Genomic DNA, 21,051 nt, shown 5'->3' on the forward strand with positions numbered 1-21,051 from the left:
GTATTAGCTGTGATAATATTTGTGAAATGTGGAGTGTAAGAACAAATACAAATTGAAAGTAAGAAAAATAAATTTTAATTCTTGGTGCAAAAAAGGGAGAAAGAATACTTGTAATTGTGAATGCTTTTTGCCCTTTTGACATGAATGTAAATCTTTTTAATAGCTAAGTAAGCCTCTTGCCAGTTTTACAACCCAGGAGTGTCTTTCTCAAGGACCTTAGAGCCATTTCTTTGAAATGCAGTCATTGAGGAAGATAGTGCCCCATCTCCCGTCTTCTGCGGGAGGGTAGGAGCCTAACTTCACCTGGCGCCTGGTTCCAACTTGCACACTACCTGCTGTCATAAAGATGTGAGAGATTTATTTTTCTTTTGGATAAATACAATTAGCAAACACAGGTGAGTACCCCATCTACCCGGTGAATTGGGGATGATTCCTGTGTGACAAATGGTTCTGTCAAGTCCTCCTGCTTGGGAACTAGTTGTTGCTTACTTTGGGAAAATGTATGCCAGAAGTCGTGTCCACTTGGCCATGTGAAAGTACCATTTCTTCCTGTCTCTGCAAGCCCTTTAACTAATTGCCTGTGATATGCATCACATTTTGGTTTAATGCTCATTCAATAATAAAACTGTTTTCTTCCTTTTCCGTCCTTCTAGAGAGGTTTTTTAGGTTGGTGGGAGATTTTGTTTTTAATTATACTTCCCCAACGGGGGTTACTATTTTCTGAGGTCTGTATCCTGCTCTGTGACTACTACCAGGTACCCTGGCCACTGTGTCCCAGGCATTTGTTTTCAAGTCTCCACCGCTAGAGTGGGAGCTCTGTGAGGATGGACTGAGCTATGCCATTTTTGAGTCCCTGCTACCAGATGGGGTTCTGGTTGACTGAATGAATGAAGGAAAAATAAACCAACCAGCAATTTTGAAAGGTACATCCCCCCCGCCCCGCCCCTCTGAAAAGAAAAAGAAGAGAGACTCAGGCACACACACAGTGTTCCTCAAAATAATACCAAACTAAACTGAACCATAAAGCAGTTTAAGAGACTGAAATTCCAGGAAATAAGCAGAAAAGGCTAGTAGGCAGGCTGGATGAAACAGTCTCTGACCTTTAAAGTGGGAGGGCCCTGGCTCATGTGGCTCATTGGATTGAGTGCCACCTGTGATCCAAAGGGTCACTGGTTCGATTCCCAGTCAGGGACATGCCTAGGTTGCAGGCCAGGTCCCCAGTAGGGGGTGCATGAGAAGCAACGACACATTAATGTTTCCCTCTATTTATCCCTCCTTTCCCTTCTCTCTAAAAAATTAAAAAAAATGGGAGGCCCAGCCCATGGGCATTGGGAGCATGGGAGAGGCATGCTGGGGGCCTTAGGGAAACTAGGAGTGTTTTTGCTTTTCCTGAGGCAGAGGGAGCTGGGACATTCCAGGAAGCCCTAGAAGCCCCCCAGCCCTTCCACCCCATGGACCTGGAGTCCCTGCAGAAGGGGGAAGTCAAGCAGTGGCCCAAAGACACAGTCATCCTCCTGGTTTGGGACTAGAGGCTCTGGGGTCCTTAGTGGGCTGGTCTGGAACCAGAGGTTCTCATAGGACTTGGGGCTTGGGGTGAGGCCCCCCAAGAGAGGCTGAGTGGAGTCGCAACGGATGTAGTGCCCTTGTCCTGGGCTGGTGGGGCTGCCTAGCACCCGTCCGTAAAGGACTTGGTCACCGTTGCCAGATTGCAACTGGGGCTGCATAGAAGGTGCTCTTGGGTCTCCCTGGAGCACATAGGCTTGGACCAGGGTGGGAAGACTACAGGTTGCTGAGCTGTCATTGGACTCCCAGGGCCCTGGCTGCTTCTCTTCCTCCTCCAGAACCGTGACCTTGGTGATGGGTGGCAAGCTGGGGTCCCAAAGGCTGGGCAGCTGGAAGATCTCCTGGACACAAGGACAGGTGGTGAGGGCATGATTCATTTCAGATGTCTGCCCCAGCCACTGCCCCTTCCTGAATTGGGGCAGTGTGGGGACCTTCTGGCTGCCCTCTGCTGGAACTCAAAGAGTTGCACCTGCAAAGTACCTCATGTGTTCATGGTATGTGTTAGGTGCTGTTCAGACTTAGCTTGGTTCATCTCCCCAATGATTTGTGTGAGATTAGTCCCATTTCACAGTGAGATGTCTGGGCCTTTGAAATGGGTAGAACTAGGTGCAAACTCAGGTCTGCTTTACTTCAAAGGGAGGTCATCTTGCTAGGAAGTGAAGTGAAGACCTGAGTATTTATACTCAGAGGGGCATCCCTTTGCTTTGAGCCTGGGCCAGCACCCCCAACCCCATTTCCCTCTCCCTCTAGAGTTCTCACCTCTGCTGTGATGGTAGGCACCCAGGAGCCCAGGCTGCTGTGGGCTGGGTCTGGGACACTTGGCCAGAGGGCATTCTTCCTGCTGCAGAAGGGGACAGGTGAAGGCAGGGTCAGGCGTGCCCTCGCATCTTTCCATCCTTTCTCCCACCCATTCCTAGCAGCAGAAGGGATAGCTGCTAAGGGCAGAGAGGAGAAGGTGGAGGGCCTGACTCCCAGATATGGGCTGTGAGGCCTGGGAAGGCTGGGACAGACTTAGACTGGCTCACTCGGGCCTGTACTTCCTGGTGGGGAGGGGTATCAGGGTGTCTGATCTCTTGATTCACCTGGGTCTGCAGCAGAGCCGGGCAGCCCCACAGAGGCAGACGAGCAAGAGCAGGAGGCCGAACAGGCTCAGGATCACGTGCAGCTTGGACTCCCCTGGGATGAGCAGAAAGCCAGAAGAGGTGAGTGTGCATACTAGTAAGGCTGGACCTCCTCCCTCAGACTAGGATCCAAGGACAGGGCTATGTCTCCTCCCTCAGACTCAGACTAGGATCCAAGGACAGGGCTATGTCTCCTCCCTCAGACTAGGATCTGAGGGAAGGGCTGGGTCTCCTCCTGGGACCGGGAGATATAGACAAGCCTAGTCTACTCCAAAATGGAGATACTTTCCGTGAGACACCCTCCCTGTTGACCTTGTCTGGCCAGCCCTCCTCTCCCTTACCTGTGGCTAAGGTCATCAGGGTGAGGCTTGTACTGTTGGTGGCCCCTGCCTGGCTGGCAGCCATGAGGTGGACGTGGTACAAGGTGGCGGGCTCCAGGTCAGGGAGGACAAAGTCATGGGAGGAAGCGTTAAGGATGGTGGCTGGGAGTAGAAGAGAAATGTTAGCCTGGGCCTGGATGCTGGAGGCTCCCTCCATGGCTGCTGAGCACCCCCTCCTGGGTATTCTGGGGCTGAGGATAGACTCACAGAAGGACTGGCGCTGAGCATTGGTCCAGAAGATGGTGTAGTGGGTGAGGGGGCTTTTCCCCAGCTCAGGGGGCTGGGGCACCCACTCCAGCTGGGCCCACGTCTTGCCAATGTGTTTCAGATGTAGCTCTGGGGCGTGGGAGGGGGCTGCCAAAGGGGAGAGAGGTGCAGGATTCACGGGGGCAGGGTGGAGGGCCCAGCTGGACTTCCTGTGGCTCCCCAGGCCCTGGAACTGGGACATAGTGCTGGGTGTGTGACATAAGAGAGTCTGAGGGGACTGGTGTCCAAGCCTCATTTTCTCAGGAACTTTGAATCCCATCACCTAAAAAGCAGCTGAGCTAGGATTTGAACCTGTTCTCTTTGACTCCAAAGCACCACTCCTTGATTACTACCAGGCCTTTTTGTCTGATTCACTATTCAATTTCTGCCACTGACTCTGAATTTATGCCAGGCCCTCTCTCTATTTCTATCCCATATGACACCTTATTTCTGTCAGGACAACTGATTGATTTTTGCCAGACTTGCTCCCTGAATTCTGCCAAACTCACTGCCTAATTTCTATCACCCCACCACCTGACTTCTTTCTAGCTGCTTACACCGGGGTCCAGTGTAAGCCTGGGGCAATCTTAGGATTGGGAGGCACCCTCTCTGGGCCAGACAGAGGGGAGGAAGGAGATGTTCCCTCATAGTCCCGATTGTCAGTGCCTAGGCTGGGCTAGAGAGAGAGGAGAGGATTCTGAGAAGGGGCCTGGTGGCTGACAAACCTGTCTCTTGGGAGTAGGCATAGATGTGCTGGGGGGATCCCATGGTGTCTTGGTTCAAGGGAGTCACAGTGATCTCGTAGAGCTGAAAGGGCCTGATGTTCTCTGCAGAGAGAAAACGGGGTAGGCACTCTGATTAGGGGATAGGCTCTGCTGACCATCAGAGGCTGACCTCAGACCTCTCGTGAGGGATAACCTGGGCCTCTTGCTGCAGGGGTATTCTCCTCAGTCTCTTCTGCAGGTCGTTTGGTAGGGGTGAGGGGGAAAAATTGGGAAAGAGAGCTAGAAAGGTGGCAGAGTCAGGGCTGTAGCAAGAGAGGATCCAGTTAGACTGTAAGAAGAACTTCCTGATTCTATGTATATGAGGGGAGACCAGTGAAGGATCATGAAAGACTCGGGAATCTGCTTGTCTGGGGTGGTTCAGGTTCCCCCTGGCCCTCTGCCTTCCTACCTCCCAGCCCTGCCCACCTGCCCCCACCCAGGGCTGCCTCACCCTGCAGCAGGGTCCCTGCAATGCTTCCGTTATGCTCCACTTTCCAGGTCTTATGGCTGTCGCTGGGGCTGGGGGGCCCCGGGCCCCACTCAATCACATAGCCCCGAGGCTGAGGGCTGGAGGGCTCCCAGCCCACCCAGAGGCTGTGAGGGTCTCGGGCCACGGTATGCAGTCCACCCAGAGCTGGGCCTGTAGACATTAGAAGAAGCTGGAATGGAGGTGAAAAGAAAGCAGGCCCTGGAGCCAGAAACCTGGGTTCAAATCCTGGCTTTGCTACTTGCAAACCGGGTGACCTTGAGCAAGTCAACACCTGAGCCTCAGTTTCCTCATCTGTGGAATGGAAATGATGATAAAAATTCTTCCCTCACAGGGTCTTGGTGCAGATTAGATGAGATGATGTGTGGGACAAGCCTAGTATGTGGCGCCTGGGGTAGAGCGCTGCTCGGCGACCACAAAAGCTAACTGTCACTGTGTAGTTCTCAGTATGTGCCACGTATAATCCTTGGCCTATGCTAACAGTCCCATGGTGGGGGGCGCTACTGCTGTTCCCGTTTTATCAGTGAGAAGACACACAGAGAGGTCCAGTAACATCTAAGGTCGTGCAGCTGGTCAGTGAGATATTAGCGTTTGTCGTTGTTAGTCCCACCTTGTGAGGACTCCCGTTCAGGGGAACCTGGGGGTGGCGGCGGCTGATCTCTGGAGAACGAGCAGTTAGCTAAGGGACTGTGCTGCATCTGGAAAAGCACAGATCGCAGATGGGCTTTCCCTCCCACCTTCCTTGGCAGAATGGACAGTGTGTAGGCGCCACCACCAGCTTAACCTGAGTCTGGCTTATGATAGTCATAGCTCACGTGTATCGAGCAGCTGCTTGGTGCCAGGCACATGTCTTAGCTCATAATCTTCACACCAACCCTTTGCGGTGGGTGCTGTTATCATCATCCCCATTTGCTAGATGAGTAAACAGAGGCCAGGGAGGTTAAGTAACTTGCCCAGGTCACACTGTTACCAAGCAACAGGACTAGATTTGAACCCAGGCAGTCGAGCCTTCAAATGTACATGCTTAAGCACCATACTCTCCTAGCTGCCTGCCCCTCTCACCTTTCCTCAAGAAGACCACTGGGGTGGGGCGAGAGGTCCCAGCAGTGTTATAGGCTACAAGGGCCACCTCCTGAACTTCTGAAGGCAAGTGGAAGGTGCAGTTTAGCTCCGTGGTGTTGCAGAGGGGTAGGACTGCTCCAGCCTGGCCCGAGGGTCTCCAGGAGACCAGGTACCCTTGGATCTGCTCGGTGCCTTCCTCTGGGTGCATTGGCTGTGGTGGGCATAGGAGGAAAAAGATAAGGGGGATGCCCATCTTGCCCTGAGTGGGGGAGAGCTTCTAGATGGGGTAGATGGACAACAGGAGCTGAGCCTTCCAGCCTGGGAGCCAGCCTCCCTCCCTCCCTTCTTCCCTCTGTTGCTCTATGCCAGGTCCTAGGAGGGAGGGAGGGAGGGAGGGAAGAAGCAAGTTGGTGTGTGCAGCAGGCACTCAACTATTCACTGAGCCAACCCTTTGCCATAGGCGAGTCCAGAAGGGCACTACCCCGTTTCCTAGGCACATGCAAAGTGCATGCAAATCACGTACAAATGCCTCCAAGCCTCCCAGACCCTGCGGAGTCCTGAGCCCCAGCCCACAGGGGTCTGTGTGGGTTGAGGGAGGTCTCAGGGGTGGCTTTCAGAGGGGTGCACCTTCCAGAACAGCTGCACATCCATGGTCCTGGGGTCCAGCTTCTTCTGCCACCACCACGTGTCCAGTCTGATGCTGGGGGCTGTGGATGGAGTGAGAGGAGGGGGTGCTGGTCAGGGAGGGCCCTGGAGGTGGGCCTAGGTCCTGACGGCTGCTCCCAGCCCTACCCCATCCACTTACCCTGTGTTGCACTGGTCAGCTGCAGGCTGGGGCTCCAGTCGCTCCAGTGGCCAGGCAGGGGCCAGCGGATGCAGCGCATCTGCAGGGTGTAGACTGTGGACGGATGGAGTCCGCAGAGCTTGTGCTGGAGGCTGCTAGAGGGCAGGGGACCCACCTGGTGGGGCAGGACGTGGCTCTGAGCCTGGATTTCTGTGCCCTTCAGGGCCAGCTCAACTGACTGTCCCCTCAGCGAACCCACCCCAGGCTCTTGAGGTGGCCCTCCACCTCACCAGGGTCCAGCCGGCTCTTCTAAGCTGTGGCTGGTAGCGCAGCTCACACTTCTGTTCTATGTACAGGCTTGCCTTCCGTGACTCCCAGCGCAACTGCAGGCAGCCTGGCTGGGGTGGGGCCAGCTCAGGGCTGGGGTCCAGGGCCCATAGTGTCGGGGGCTCCAGTTTTACTGCAAGGAGAGGGCTTGTCAGACCCTTTCTCTGCCCCATCCTATGGGGCCCTGCTTTAGTTCCCACTTCGCCCTGCCTGTGGCTCCCTTCTTCTCCCTGGCTCTCCATCCATGTGGTCCCCGTGTCCTTCTTCCTTGCCCTCTCTCTGTGTCTCTTACTCTCTATGTCATCTTGTTTCTGTGGTCTGCCTCCGAATATGTGTCTTTCTCTCTAGGTGTGTTTCGTTGTCTTGCCCCAGGGCCTTTGCCCTGGTCGTTCCCTGCAATGCTTTCCCTCCACACTTCCAGTGTCTTGCTCCCTCATTTCCTTCAAGGATCTTGTCAAATGTCACCTTCTCGGTGAGGCCTTCCCTGACCACCTACTGAAATAGCAACTGCTCCCCACCCAGCTCTGCCCACCCCTTCCCTGCTTTAATTTCCCCATCACACTTACCATCAGCTGACATTCTAGTTTACATATTTTGCCCCCTAGAATGTAACGTTCCAAGGACAGGATTTTTGCCCTTTTGCTCATTGCTGTATCCCTCGCACCCAGAACAGCGCCTAGCGCATAGTAGGCGCTTCAAGAAATTTGCCAGAAGAATTAATGTGTGTCCCGGCTCTTGTGTTTCCTCAGTGCCTCTGTCTGCAGCGGCACCCCAGTTTGTGTCTGTCTCTCTTTTCTATGTCTGGGTCCTCCAGTGTCTGTTCATTGTTGGGTCTCTGTTTCCCACTTTGTGCCTCTCTGGGCCTGTCCTTTGTGGGGGCCTCTTCCCTCCCCTCCACCCAGCGCATCACTCACCAACGTCCATGGGATCCAGGCACAGCTGCGGGGACACCTGGGTCCCTAGCACGTTCTCTGCCTGCACCCAGACGCCCATACTCTGGTACAGCTGCAGGTGTTTGCGGGGGATGGAGCAGTGGCTCTGCCCGTTCTCAGGCACGCAGTCAGGGATGGCTTCCTCTTGGACCTGGCAGTTGCCCCGGCTCCTGCCAATAGGCCAGGTGTGGGTGTCAAGCAGAGGGAAAGCCAAGGCTCCCTTCTCCCTGCCATCTTTGCCCCTGTCTCTTCTATCCCCACAGTCCTCCCTGTGCCCCACCCCAGCACCCCAAGGAATGGAGCTGGAGTGGAGACCCCTACTCACTTGAAGCTTTTTAGGGTGAAGTTGGTAGACAGGTGGGTGTCAGGTCCTGGCTCCCACTGGCAGGTGAGGCTGTCGGTGGTGAGGTTCATGATGCAGGACAGGTTGTGGGGTGTGGCGGGAGGGTCTGCGCACAGGATGGGGAGTGTGAGGGTCTGGGTGGGACCACTCAGAAAGCCGCCACTGGGACCAGCTGGCTTTGTCTCCCTGCTCTGGGTTGTTTGCTCTGGGGTCGCTCCATTTATTCGTCTGTGTCTGTGCAGCCCTGGGGGAAACCAGTTACAGGCACGCACAGGAACGAGCACCAGGGAACCTCAGCCCCCTCCACTCCACCCCCTTCGACAGTGAGAGGGTAGAGTCTGGGTTTTCATTCTGGTTCTGTCATTCATCAGCTGTGTGATCTTGAAGTCACGTAACTGCTCGGTTTGCTGCTCTGTAAAATGGGGGTAAATGGTAACATACCTACTCCCTATGGTTCTTGTAAGGGATGAACGACTTACTAGCATAAAGTGTGCAGAGCAGAGCCTGGCACATAGTAAGTGCTATGTAAGCATCAGCTCTACTATTACCGACTCTTATATAAGAGCCTTGTCTGTCTTTGTTTTTTCTTATGCGTTGGTTTGGCGCAAACTCCATTCCTTGCAGTTTGCGCAGAAGGCTGGGGTGTGGGAGAAGCTGGGAGCAAGCCGGCTGGTAGAGAACGTCCTCCCTGAACACACCATGCTGTGGCTGGGGGTCGGGCGGACTCGGCAGCCACGTAGAGTAGCAGTCACCACACTGGCTCTTGAAAGCCACACTGCCTGTTACTAATCTTCACTCCATCCTTATTAGTTTGTGACCTCCATTCAGCACATCACTTACCCTGTCTGAACTTAGTTTCCTTATCTGAGAAATGGGGCTGAACAGCACTATCCACTAGTAAGGAAGGTGAACTAATATCGAGCCTATAAAGTGCTTATTGAGAAGAGCTCAAGGAAGAATGGCTCTTATTAGCATTGGCAGGCGGGCACTGGAGGCGGAGCTGGTGGATGGCCGCAGGGACTTACAGCCTGCCTGCAGCTCAGCCTGGTCCAGGATCTGCAGGCTGTGGCCCCAGCGCAGATAGCAGGACAGAAGGGCCCAAGGGTCGTTGAGGTGGGGCAAGGTGATGGTGGATTCCTGGGTCCCATCCGGCAAGCGCTGCTGCCTCCCCCCGGGTTGGAGCTCTGTTCCCAATTTCCACACGATCTTTGACTCTGGGCCCAGGAGGCTGCAGTTCTGGCTGATGACGCAGGAGGCCGTGACAGCATCTCCCAGCTGGACGATGGGGGTCGGGAGGCTGATGTGCCCGCACTCCTCCAGGCCTAGGATGGAAGACAATGGGCCACACGTGACTCCTCTGCCTGGCAGAGCTGGGCTGGAAGCTCGGCCTTTGATACTTAGGGCCCTCACCCCCCCAAATGTGGAATGGGGAGCTGTGTTTGGGACTGTGAGAGGCTCTTGGGAAGGAGACAGAGGTAGTGATGTGGAGGTAAAAGTTCTCCAGCTGGCTATGCAGAGGCAAAGCGATCCTGATTTGTAGTATGGGCTGCTTTCCCTGGTGAAGTGTTCCCACCACAGTGGATTGCAAGCTACCAGCATGACCTCACTGAATGTGAACTTGGGAAGAGGTGTGCACAATTAGCTCTTGCAAGCCTGCTCCAGCACACCACTAGATAGAGTCTAGGCCTCTCCCTGGAGCCCTCTCAGAGGATGGTGAAAGCAGTGATTACAATGATAAGAACCCTGAAGCCACAGCAATCTTTTCAGAACTCAGATCTGATTGTGTTTCCAAACCTCGACCATAGCACTTCAGTGGCGCGTTTCTGCTCCAAAAGGCAGCATCGTGGGATGGATAAGAGCAAGGGTGTGGGACCTAGACTGCCTAGGTCTATTGCTTATTAACTCTGTGACCCTGGTATGTTACTGAGACTTTCTGTGCTTCCGGTTTCTCATCTGTAAAGTGGGGATACAAATAGTCTCCACCTTAGTGTTGCTGGAAGCTCTCCATGCGATAACATGTGTAAGGCACTTGGAACAGTATCTGACAGGTGGGTATTTGCTGCCATGATTAGGATAAAGACCCAGCGCCTTCTCACGGCTCTCGTGGCCTGGCTGCTGCTGCCTGACCTTCCCACTTCCAGCTCGGACCTTCCTGTCTCGGCTCCAGTCACCCTGGCTTCTTGCTCTTCCTTGAAAACACCATGCTCTCTTCAGTCTCTGAGTCTTTGCATCTGCTGTTGCTTTTTGAGGGGCTCTTCTCCTCCCGCCCCTCTTTCCCCTGGTTAACATTTAGGCATCTTGAGGGGAACCAGACCAGGCAGTGACCACCCAGACCAGGCCAAGTCCGCTGAACTTTCCCAAAGCTCTCACTGTCCTTCATACTTACGGAGTCGTGGGATTACTTGCTTGTCTGTCTCCCCAGCTAGACGTAGGTTCCCTGAGGCCAGAGACGCTGCCTGTTTCTCTCACTTCTGTGTTCCCAGTGCCTAGCACAGAGTAGCCCGAGGTGCATATGTACCGAATAAAGCACTGCCCTCTGCCCACCATGCCTTCTCTCCTCTCTCACGTGTCCTTTGGACCATTTTCCTGTTGGGGATGCTGAGGCCCTAAGAGGAGGAACAATTCGTCTGGGGTCACAAAGCAAATTCATGGGGTCTCGCTACTTCTCAGACTCAGACTTTCAGACTGGAAGCAGACTTGCAAAACTGTTTACTTCAAAACTCCACCTGATATTATGTCCTCTACAACAGGGCAAGGAGTGCCTATTTGTATATGGCCTGCCACCTAAGAAGGTCTTTTACATTAAAAAAAATGTTTATTTATTTTTAGAGAGAAGGGAGGGAGAAAGAGAGGGGAAGGTTAGAGAAGAGAAGGGAGGGAGACAGAGGGGAAGGGAGGGAGAAGGAGAGAGAGGAGAGAGAAACATCCACGTGCGGTTGCTTCTCATGCGCCCCCTACTGGGGACCTGACTCACAAACCAGGCATGTGCCCTGACTGGTAATCAAACTGGTGACCCTTTGGTTCACAGGCCAGTGCTCAATCCACTGAGCCACACCAGCCAGGGCAGTCTTTTACATTTTTAAAGGGATAAAACCAAACCAATAAGAACATGCAACAGAGACTGCCTGTTCCTGCAAAGCCTGAATATTACTATCAGACAAAGTTTGCTGACCCCTGTCATGCAAGATCCCTGTCAATCCTAGCCTCAACTTGCACACCCCCAGTGACGGGAGGGTCTCCACCTCTTGAGACAGAGTTTCGATAGTAGGAGAACTCTGCCTGGGCTTCCTATTTCAGGATGAAACCTACCTCTTTATGGCTCCTGCCCTGATCCCTTTGCTGCCTATGAAGACTGCACAGAAGTCAGAGGTTCCTTCTGACAGCCTGGCAGAGATTTGCAGACAGGATCTGGGGCACCTGACCTTTTCCAGGCTGACCCGCTCAGTCTCTCACCTTTCTTGAAGTCTGTGGACGGGAGCCTTGGCTATCCCGTATCTATGGCCCAGTCTTGATTCTCTAGGGGCCCCAGGGGCAGTGTGTCAGTGCAGGGACTCGAATCTGTCCTCCACCCCCGATATCTCTCCCTGCAACTCCCCTCTCACCCCAGCACCCCAGCCCCAGCCATACTCACTTCTGGGGAGCAGCAGGAGGATCAGAGCAGCTGTGGGCAGGCTCCAGGCTCCCAGCCCCACCATGGTGCCTGCTTGGTGCTCACATGCAGGTGGGTGGGGTGGGGTGGGGGGATGGTTAAGGCCTTGGACTTTGGAGTCAGAGTCGAGCTTAATCCTTGTTCTGCTACAGTGTGGCTCTGGCCAGGTTTCTTGACCTCTGTGAGCCTCAGTTTCTTTGTCTGCAAAATGGGGGTAACAGCCTTTACTACATAGGGCTTTGGGAAGAAGGCCCGGCACACAGGAAATGGCTATAAGTGACAGCCACTGTTATTATCCTTGCCTTCCAGGAGAGAGCAGGGAAAGGAGCAGCGAGGAACAGCACTGGCTCCCCTTCCCTTCTGGATCAGCTGGCCTGAAAGAGGAGCTGAGATGAGGGCTTGCATGTAGGTAGTTTATTTTAGGAAGATCCCAGGAACAGAGTGAAGGAGTAGGGAGAATGAAACAGGTAAGAAGGGAAAGCCAGTGCAAGGGCATGTCATCCACTGAGCTGGTCACCTCTATGGACAATTGGGACTCAATCCTGCTGGAATTCTCCAAGGAGCTGTGTACATGCTTCAGAAGTGTCCCCCCAAGGGACAGTTTATCCCTTGAACGGGAGGGAAGATGGAAACATTTATCCACCGACGCCTGTCCCCATTGGTCTAGGGATGTCCCTTGGGGTATTAAACGCCCGGCACATCCGGTTGGTCACACGTGGGTATGAGGCAGGTTCTCCGAGGTGAGCCATGCCAGAAGCGTCAGACATGCTCCCTGGCAAAAAGGGACAACTCCACGGAGAAGCTGAAGCAAGAGGCTGTCAGCTTACACCTGTGGGAAGCCTCGGCAATGGCTGAAGGGGAAGGGGTGGTGGGGAGGATATGAGGTGGGACACACAAGGGGTCTAATACACCCCCCATTCTGGGCACAGACCTCTGGAGGCCTTCTGGGGCCGGGTGTCCTGTAGTCATGGTGACAGAGCCGGGTGGAGGGAGCATTAGTTCCAAGCTCAGGAAGTGTGCTGGGGGTGGGCTTCCAGCTTAACCATCTGCTCTGATCCCGTTGGGGTTTGGGGCCAGACACCGGATCCTCCAGTGCTAATTGACATTCTTGGTGGCAGGTCAGTGGGAGTCGCTAACCAGCCAGCATGTACATCCATGAAAACCCAGGCGGTGTCCCAGCGGATCCCCTGTGCTCACGAGGGAGAAAGCTTCTCTCCCTTTTCTCTCCCTCCCAAACAAAGGTGTGAACAAGAACTGGCCAGATACCCAAGGCTGTTTCCACTTGTGGGGGCCTTAACCAAACAGGTGGCAAACACAAGGCCCGAGGGCCGAATCAGGACCTCCACCTTGTTTTATCCAGCCCAACACCTTGTTTCTGTCTAGTGGCAGCGCCGAGCTCCTTGCCCCTACTTAAGGAGTAGTTACATTTGTACAGTCCTAAAATTACATTCTGCCCTTTGAAGGCAGCCACGAGGCTGATGTGGCCCCCAGGAAACTGACTGATACCCCTGTCTAGTCTGTCCGTGCATATTGCAGGATCAGGATGCCAGGTGGCTAGCCCATAAGTCACTTTTTTTGCTAATCAGGAAAAAAGTGCCCCTCCCTCTGGCCCGATGCAGCCCCACACCAGGGCCTGGCCACTGGAGAAGAAGCTGGATTTCAGCCTCCACTTGCTGCTCGGCGGGGAACTTTGTGTAGTGAGAAACCTGCCCCATTGTTCACAGCGTCCCAGTCTGCCAGTCAGTGGTCGGCGGCCTTCTTACTATAGCATGCCCATTTGATTACCTCCCCCTGCGCCCCCCTCCCCTGGGGAAGATTTAGCCTCTTTGGTCCCGATTTTGGGATGATGGTTTCCACCTCCATGTGCTTTTGAGCCTCCCCAGCCTTTCTGCATTAGCACGGGTCAGCTTCAGGCCCAGCCACGCGCAGTGGGGGACCATTTGCCTCTGGCTCCCATCCTGAGTAGGCCACCAAACCCCAAGAGGCCAGGCATTCCTTCCCCTGGGTTGCTGAATGTTGGCACCCTTGGCATCAGTCCCTGGTCCCCCGTGGCTGCCCGGGGTGCCCCCCAGCTCAGCTGAATGAGGTCTGGGGCCTGTTGGAGCATGGTCTCCTCTCTTGGGGCAGCGGGGGTGGGAGCCCTGCTCGCTGTGAGTCAGACCAGCTGGTCTGAATCACAGCACTGCCACTTACCAGCTTTGTGACCTTGGACAAGTTACTTTCTGAGCTTCAGTTTCCCCATCTGTGAAAGAGGGATAATAATAGCGCCCGCTCTCAGGGCTGTGGTGAGGATGAAACCAGATGATCCGTGACAAAAGCACTCAGCGCGGAGCCCGCAGGGAGACAGTGCTCAATAACTCTGTTATTTTCATGTGCTGTGAAGCCGGGCACCACCTCATGGAACCCAGCATGGCTGAGTGCCCTCTCCCCCGCCTAAGGGCTGCGTGGTCACTGCCCCTCGCTTTTGTCTATGCCATGCTGTGTGGCTGCAAGACCCCCATTTCTAGGCCCCCTACTTGGAGCTCCTTGACCCTCCAGTTTTCCGTGGGCTCCAGCCATCTCCTCTGGGCACTTTTGACTCTTTCTGGGTCCCAGCACCCCGCACTGCCCCTGGAGTCCTGCAGCACACCCCCTCTTTCTGCTTCCCTCTTCTTTCCCTCCACTCAGCCTCTGCGCCTGCCCTCCTTTCTCCAGTTCACACCCCTCTCTCCCTGTTCTTTCTCCTCTAGTTCACCTGGACATTGTTGCTACGGGAGGGGGGAGGGAGGGAGGAGGGGGCTGGTAATGAACAGGGGGAGAGACCTTCCCAGATGCGGTTCAGAGAGACAGAGAGACAGGAGGCAGAAAGAGTAAGAAAGCGAAGTCCCTCACACCGAACGAAGTGACAGAGGGAGACCCGTGGAGACACAGACAGGCAGGAGAGGCGCGGAGTCAGACAGGGAGAGGAAAGAGCCCAAGGGACAAGGATGCTGACAGCAGAGGGACTGAGGCACTTGGAGGCTGATAAACAGTCTGACACCCAAGAGAGTTTAAGATTCAAAAGGCGGAGGGAGACGTGAGAGACAGAGAGAGGCACACGGAGACTCTGAGACAGACAGAAACTCAGAGCGCAGGCAAGCCGGAGAGGGGCTGAAAAAGAAAGAGAAATGGAGCGTAAATTAGACGGGAGATAGAGACAGGGAGGGGTGGAGACACAGCGGTCAGAGAGACAGAGGCGCCGAGAGGGAAAACAATTAGGCCCGGCCCTGGGCCCACCTCGGTGTCCTCAGACACCGCAGATCCTGACTTACCTGATGCAATGTCCCCCTCCCCCCTAAGTGGGGACATCTCTAGGAAAAGAGACTCAGTGTCCAGGGCTCCTGGATCCAAGGGACAAGCTCTAGAGGCAGGAGCTCTGGTCCCAGGCCTGGGCCCCCTGCATACTGGCACTTGGCAGAGCTAGGGGGTGGGGAGTGGCCACAGGACTCCAAGCCCTCATCAAGGCTCAGCTCTCCCTGGGGCTCCCCTACTCACGCTGGAGCCTGCAGCCCCGCAGCCGCCTGGCCTCCCTGGTCTCTGCTCTCTTTAGACAAGTTCCTGAAAACAGCTGCAGTCTGGCTTCTCTCCCCAGCCCTGTCGTTAATGGCTTGGCCTCTGACAGGCCCGGGGACTGTGGATTGCAACACCTGCCAGCCTCCTTCCCTCCCTTGCCCTGTTGCTGCGGCACAGGCAGCCCCTTCCTCCCAGGAAGGAGCCTGGGAGGGAAGCTGGTGAGGCCTGGGCAGCCTTCCTGCCTCGGGGGTCTTAAAGGGGCTAGGGGATGTGGCAACGATGTTCCCCTCCTCTGCTCCTCTGTCTCCGGATTTCCTGACCTCAGAGCTTTGAGGCCCAGTTGGGCTCAGGCTCCAACCCAGCTGGGGGCCATTCCCATGCCCCTTGCCTTGGGGAGCATGGCTCAGAGACAGGCCCTGGCTGGAAGCTTTGCTCAGCTCTGAGCCTCTTTTTGGCACCAGCCTCGGGGCCCTGATCACAACATCAGGGGTCAGCCTCCAGGTTGCAGGGAATTTTGTGAGACAAAGTACCTTCCTCACTGCCCCGCTCTTCACTGGGTATTCTCTACCATTGCCTGTAGGCCGAGCAGATGGAGAAATGGGGACTCTGGGACCACAGAGGGAAGACCCATGAGGCTCAGGTCTTTATCCGCTCGCTGGAAATTAGTAATGTTTACCCACAAGGATTCTGCCAGCTAATCTGAACATTTAAAAATAATTTTTATTTTATTTTTGATGTTAGAGCCAAGGAAAGGAGAAAGAGAGGGAGAGAAATATCGAAGTGAGAGAGAAACATCTATTGGTTGCCCTCTGTACGTGCTCCGACCTGGGCCTGAACCCACAACCCAGGCACGAGCCCGGACTGGGAATCAAACCAGTGACCTTTTGGTTTGCGGGATGACACCCAACCAACTGAGCCACACCAGCTGGGGCGTGACCGTTTTTTAACTGAGTGAGCTAGACTACATTTTATAGCTTTCATTGTCTACACCTATGATTCCCTTGCAATTGTTTATAGTTTCCTTTGCATTTTTCTGAAGAAGTGTCAGACTATTCATAGTTTATTGGATTTATGATGTTTTAATAAAGGTTAGGTCCCAGCCGACTAGCAGAGTGTCCATGACATATGATCCTTTTAGAGACACTGGGCTTGCTGAGTCTGGTGTGAGGGGGTAGACCTGGGCTGCGGTTTCGGTCCCAGGCTGAGATACCCGACTGTCTGTGGCAACTCCCTCAGGCTGTCCCATAGGCCTCGCAAGCTCAGCAAGTCCCAGGGACTCTTTCACCAGAGTAACCCAAGTCCTGGGTAGATAGATGTTCACTTTAAAGTTCAATCGGCCTCTATGTTCGAATATTTTTATGATAAAAAGTTGGAAAATATCAATATCACTTAAACTTAGGTCGTTGCGATGGCCTCCTCCCTGGTCTCCTATGTCCGCTCACCCTCATCTCTCCACCTGTCTGCTGTGCCTCCTGCAGCCAGTGCGGTGCTGACCAAGCAGAAGTCAGTTCATGCCATCTGTTGCTCAGACCCCCAGTGGCTTCCACCTCACTCAGCCTCAAAGTCAAACCCGTCTCAGGGATCCACAGGGCCCTCTTCACCCCAGGGCATCTCCATGCGCTCCCTGATCCCTCTCCTGTAATTCTCTCCCTTCCTGCGCTGCTCCAGTCTCTGTTTTCCTTGTTGCTTGAACTTGTTAGGCTTCCTCCTGCCTCAGGTCTTTGCACTTTCTCTTTCTCTGCCTGTTCTCTTTCCCCGCCCAAATAGTGCTATGGGTCACTCCCTCCACTTCTTCAGGTCTTTGCTGAAATATCATCTTCTCGTCAAGGCCTTCTCTGACCACCGTTTAAAAAAAAAATTGCAGCCTCCTACTCCTCCCCTACCCCATCCCTTTTCCCCATCTGACATTGGCTGCCCCTGCTCCTCCCATCCTAGTAGAATAGAAGCTCCACGAAGGCAAGGATTTAGTCTGTTTTATTTAAAACATTATCTGGAGTGTGTACAACACTACCTGTCCCATAGTGAGCCCGCAAGACACGTTTGCTGAAGGAATGGATTGAGTGGATCAATCTTCCTCCACTTCACCAGACCTATTGCCAACCCCCACGTGCCTCTTATTGGTAAATCAGTCACCATCCCCATGCCCCCAAGTCACCGGACCAGGGACCCAGGAGTCCTCTCGCACACCCCCTCTCTGCATTCCCACACCAAACAGTTGAGAATGAAGGAGAATGGGCCTGCGTTCACCATTCAGAAAACATGGCCCTAGAGCAGGAGCCAGGGTACAGTGGTGTGCAAACACAGCTCCAGTTCTTGCCTCTATGGGGCCCCGTCCTGTCCAAGGCACTGACTCCACCTCCTCTCCTCGTCTTTGTCAGGTCTCCACATCCTTCACAGGGACGCACCACCCTGCCGGCTGGGCTCCTCCGTTCTCTGCCAGGGCCCTGCAGAGTGAGTTTCCTACACACACATCTGACCACGCTGGTCCCCCTTCTTCCGGGTACCTTCATCCCATCCTAACTCCTTAACTGGACAATCAAGATCCCCTGTGATTTGGCCCCCCCTACCTCTCCTGCCTATCTGTCTCCATTTCCCCAGGAGACCCCTTCACACTCTAGTCACACACCACAGGCAGTCTTTGCTTATGTTTTCCTGCCTGCCTCAGTCTCCGGAACACCCCTGTATGTTCTTGCTGATCCCCTTACCTCCAGCGAGGCCAGGCGGTCCTGCCTACGGTGCAGCGCAGACAAGCAGCCTGCTCTGAGCGCCTTCCTGGTGATTCTGGAATACTGCAGTGGCCTATGAGCTGTCTGCCTCCTGTGAACTCCTTGAGGGTGGAAACTGTCTCTGCCTCCAGGTTCAGCACAGCTGCAGGCCACGCAGAGGATTCTCAGAGCACCTTCCTGGGCTGTGGAATCTTGGAGAAGTTGTTTACCCTCTTCAAGCACCATTTTCTTATCTGCCTCAGGGATAACGATTCCTCCCAAGGGTTTTGTGAGGATTAAATGAGCTATGGGAGCCTTGCACAATAACCGGCATGTAATAGGTGTTCAACAAAATTCCGTTCTTTGTTACCCCCTGTATAGTTCGGCATTTCAGAACAAGGCTTTACTGATCTCCTCTGCGCTGCACTCTCCACTTTGGACCTGCCCCAGGAAACAGAGGTGCGGCTGCTGAGATGAAAGTTAGACTCCAGGCCGAGTCCTGAGAGTGTAGCGAGGCTAAGAGCAGGGCTGAAGAGTCAGACGTCTTGGGTTTAGCACATACAAGCTGTATAACCCTGGGCACGTTGTTTAACCTCTCTGAGTCTTGGTTTCATCGTCTTTAAAAGGAGGATAATAATGGATTCTGCTTCATGGGATTCTTGGGAGAAATCAGTGAAATAATTCATGTGAGGCTTGTGGAACAGCCAGGTGCGTACAGAGCCGGGCACATAGTAACTGCTCAATAAATGTTTACTCTGGTGAGATGAAAAGCAGGAGACAGCTGTGGAGTCATCCCTTCCACACACCCCCAGTGCCTGCTTTGTGGATACTTCCTCCTCCAGCCCTTCTGGCCCCGCCCCCTCCTCAGTTAGACAGCGTGTCCTTGGTGCTGGAAAACCCGGGTCAGGGAGCCCTGAGGAGGGTCGGAGGGTTTCAGTTTCTGTTATCGCAGGTGACGTGTGGGGCTGCTGGGTGGGTCAAGGGGCCGCCTGTTCTAGAGGGGACCAGGCCAGCAGCAGGTGGGCCCGCCAGGGTGAGTACCCGGAAGCGGTGGCTGTGCTCATCCACCAGGGGTTGGCTTAGCTGGAATACAGCAGTCGGCTGAGATTGTGCAAACAGGTCATTGTGCAAACACGCTCCTGTGTGTGACCTCGATTGTGCAAACAGGTGTTTACTGGAGGCTGCCTGGCTTGAGCTGTTGACTCAGAAAGAAACCAGAATCTCAATACTCATTCTTCCTTGAACACGCCCTGAACTCTCTGCCTGCCAGCACAGGTTGTCCTCTCTGCCTGCGGGGCTCTCCTCTGCCTCCATCTCTACTTGTTGAAATTTCATCCATTCTTCAAGGTTCAGAGAAAATACCACTAAGTCTTTCTCCAGAACCTTCTTCCCATGTGCATCATTCAGGCATTGGATATACCTCTAAAGTCACTGGTCCTATTTTGCCTTATGGCCCTTTCTAGACAGTGAGCTCCCTGGGGCCAAGGGCCATTCCTAATTCTCCTTTGAAGGGGTAGGAAACTGAGGCCCAGAGAGGGAAAGTGACCTACCCCATGTCACACAGCCATAGAGCTTGCAGCAGAGCTGGGCTCTAAATCAGGCCTCTGCACTTGCTGTCACAATCACTGCCTCTCTTTTGTACCGTCCCCCTCCCCAGACTCTGAGCCTGGATCTTTATTACAGCCCCTGGGTTGAGGTGGGACCCCACCTGGAACTTGAGGGATGGATAGGATTTGTACAGAGGATTTGTACAGGGATGGATAGGATTTGTACAGAGGAAGGAAAGAAGAGTATTCTGGGCAGAGGAACAGCAAGAGCAAAGACATGGAGGCTGGAAGGGGAAGAGTGTGTATGGAGGTCATAAAAGAGGTAGAAGGAGGAAGCCCAGGCCTGGAAATGCGGGATGGGGGTAGGTAGGGATGGGCCTGCATTCTAGACCCAGAGATGATATTGACCCTGCATGACCTTGGGTAGCACCTCCCAGCTCTGCCTGTCAGATCCTCACCTACCCCTTCGTACTCCACGGATGTCCCAAACTAAACAGGCCCCCAACTGAACTCCACATTTTCTCCTGAAAACCCGATTTTCTGTCTTGGTAAGTGGCATCTGGAAACCTGGACTTGACCTGGACATCTCTATGCCCCCCTATGCCCCATATCCTGCCTGTCAACCCTCCCTGTGGGTTTTGCCCCTTTTCTCCTACCTCACTGCCATCTCAGGGGTCAGGCCACCACTGGTGCTCCTTGGGATGACCCCAGGGCCCTCCTCCTGGTGCCCTGACCTTGTCCTTGGGACACCACCCTTGCTAAACTCAGCTGAAGAGCTCCTTCTAACATGCAAGCCCTAGTGTGTCACTGTGCAGCTGAAAACCCTGCACTGCTTCCTTGCCGCCCATGGGATAGAGGTCCAAGTCTTCCTCATGGCCTTGAGGCCTTCAGAACAGCCCCTAGTCCTCCGCTGGGGCCTCATCTCTCCCTGCTGCCTTTCCCAACCTCATCTTCCCCTTCGTTCCAGCCATTCCATGTACCATCACTGTCCCATCACGTATGTGCTCTTTCTTCATATGGCTCTAGGCTTGTCCCACACTGTTCCCGCGGCTTGGAGTGCCCTTCTCCTTATTTCTGTGTCTGAGAAAATCCCTTTCACCCTTTAAAAGCCAGCTGCATGTCACCTCCACTGTGAAGCTCCCCTGGATTTCCCAGGGTGGGTTGGGTGCGGCTCGCTTTGGTGCTCCCAGGTTTTCTGTGAAGGCAGGGACTGGATCTGTGGTCCAAGTACCTGAGATGGGGCCTGGCATGGAAGAGATATCTGTGAAAGGGTGCTGAACAATTGGGGTGTTGGACTTGGGCCTTCCGGCTTGAGGGGTCCCCAGTGGCCATCAGGTTACCTGTCTGGAGGTCTGGAGGAGTTTCTTCCAGCCAGTGGCAGGCAGCACTGCACTCTCCTGCTTCCCTGGTGCACACACCGGCAGGGTTTTCTTTCTTTGATTGGTGCCCCCTGATGAGAGATGAATCAATTAGGATGTAATCAATGCTGAGTGCTGAAGGGTGAAAGGCAGGCCCCAAGCTGCCAAAAGGCTGGGATGGTTGCCCAGATGCTCTCTTGGGGCCTTTACCTCTAGGGAAGGAAGCAGAGTTCTAGCTTCTCTGGGTGAAAG

At 54.2% G+C, this 21,051-nt stretch overlaps 1 protein-coding gene across 5 annotated transcripts; it reads right to left on the reverse strand.

Moving 5' to 3' along the window:
- Window positions 1–52: 52 nt before the first annotated feature.
- CSF3R (colony stimulating factor 3 receptor) lies at window positions 53–15,296 on the reverse strand. 5 transcript variants are annotated; one of them, XM_045190981.2, is made up of 17 exons: window positions 15,172–15,296; window positions 13,852–13,900; window positions 11,641–11,859; window positions 9,035–9,331; window positions 7,992–8,115; window positions 7,649–7,836; window positions 6,698–6,867; window positions 6,429–6,582; window positions 6,251–6,330; window positions 5,624–5,834; window positions 4,526–4,714; window positions 4,036–4,137; window positions 3,272–3,418; window positions 3,026–3,166; window positions 2,646–2,739; window positions 2,323–2,404; window positions 53–1,904 (listed from the first exon to the last, which is right to left on the reverse strand). In XM_045190981.2, exons 3-17 carry the CDS (start codon window positions 11,702–11,704, stop codon window positions 1,425–1,427), a joined length of 2,523 nt encoding a protein of 840 aa, XP_045046916.2. In that variant the 5' UTR covers window positions 11,705–11,859; window positions 13,852–13,900; window positions 15,172–15,296; the 3' UTR covers window positions 53–1,424. The 5 variants fall into 5 exon arrangements, with proteins under 5 accessions (XP_045046916.2, XP_045046917.2, XP_045046918.2 ...); XM_045190982.2 differs by having other exon boundaries at window positions 14,949–15,227; XM_045190983.2 differs by lacking the exon at window positions 13,852–13,900 and having other exon boundaries at window positions 15,172–15,265.
- Window positions 15,297–21,051: the final 5,755 nt, after the last annotated feature.

The sequence above is a fragment of the Desmodus rotundus genome, chromosome 3 (assembly GCF_022682495.2).
Source record: "Desmodus rotundus isolate HL8 chromosome 3, HLdesRot8A.1, whole genome shotgun sequence".
In the NCBI taxonomy this organism is placed as follows: Eukaryota; Metazoa; Chordata; class Mammalia; order Chiroptera; family Phyllostomidae; genus Desmodus; species Desmodus rotundus.

Bases quoted from the DNA above. Each gene is read 5' to 3' on its own strand.
- CSF3R (XM_045190979.2), bottom strand. From the start codon at position 14,985: ATGTCCCCACTTAGGGGGGAGGGGGACATTGCATCAG. The intron at 6,868-7,648 runs GTGAGTGATGCG...CTCTCCTTGCAG, and splicing joins CCTGGATCCCATGGACGTTG to TAAAACTGGAGCCCCCGACA. The intron at 3,419-4,035 runs GTTTGTCAGCCA...CCCCTTTGGCAG, and splicing joins TGCCTACTCCCAAGAGACAG to CCCCCTCCCACGCCCCAGAG.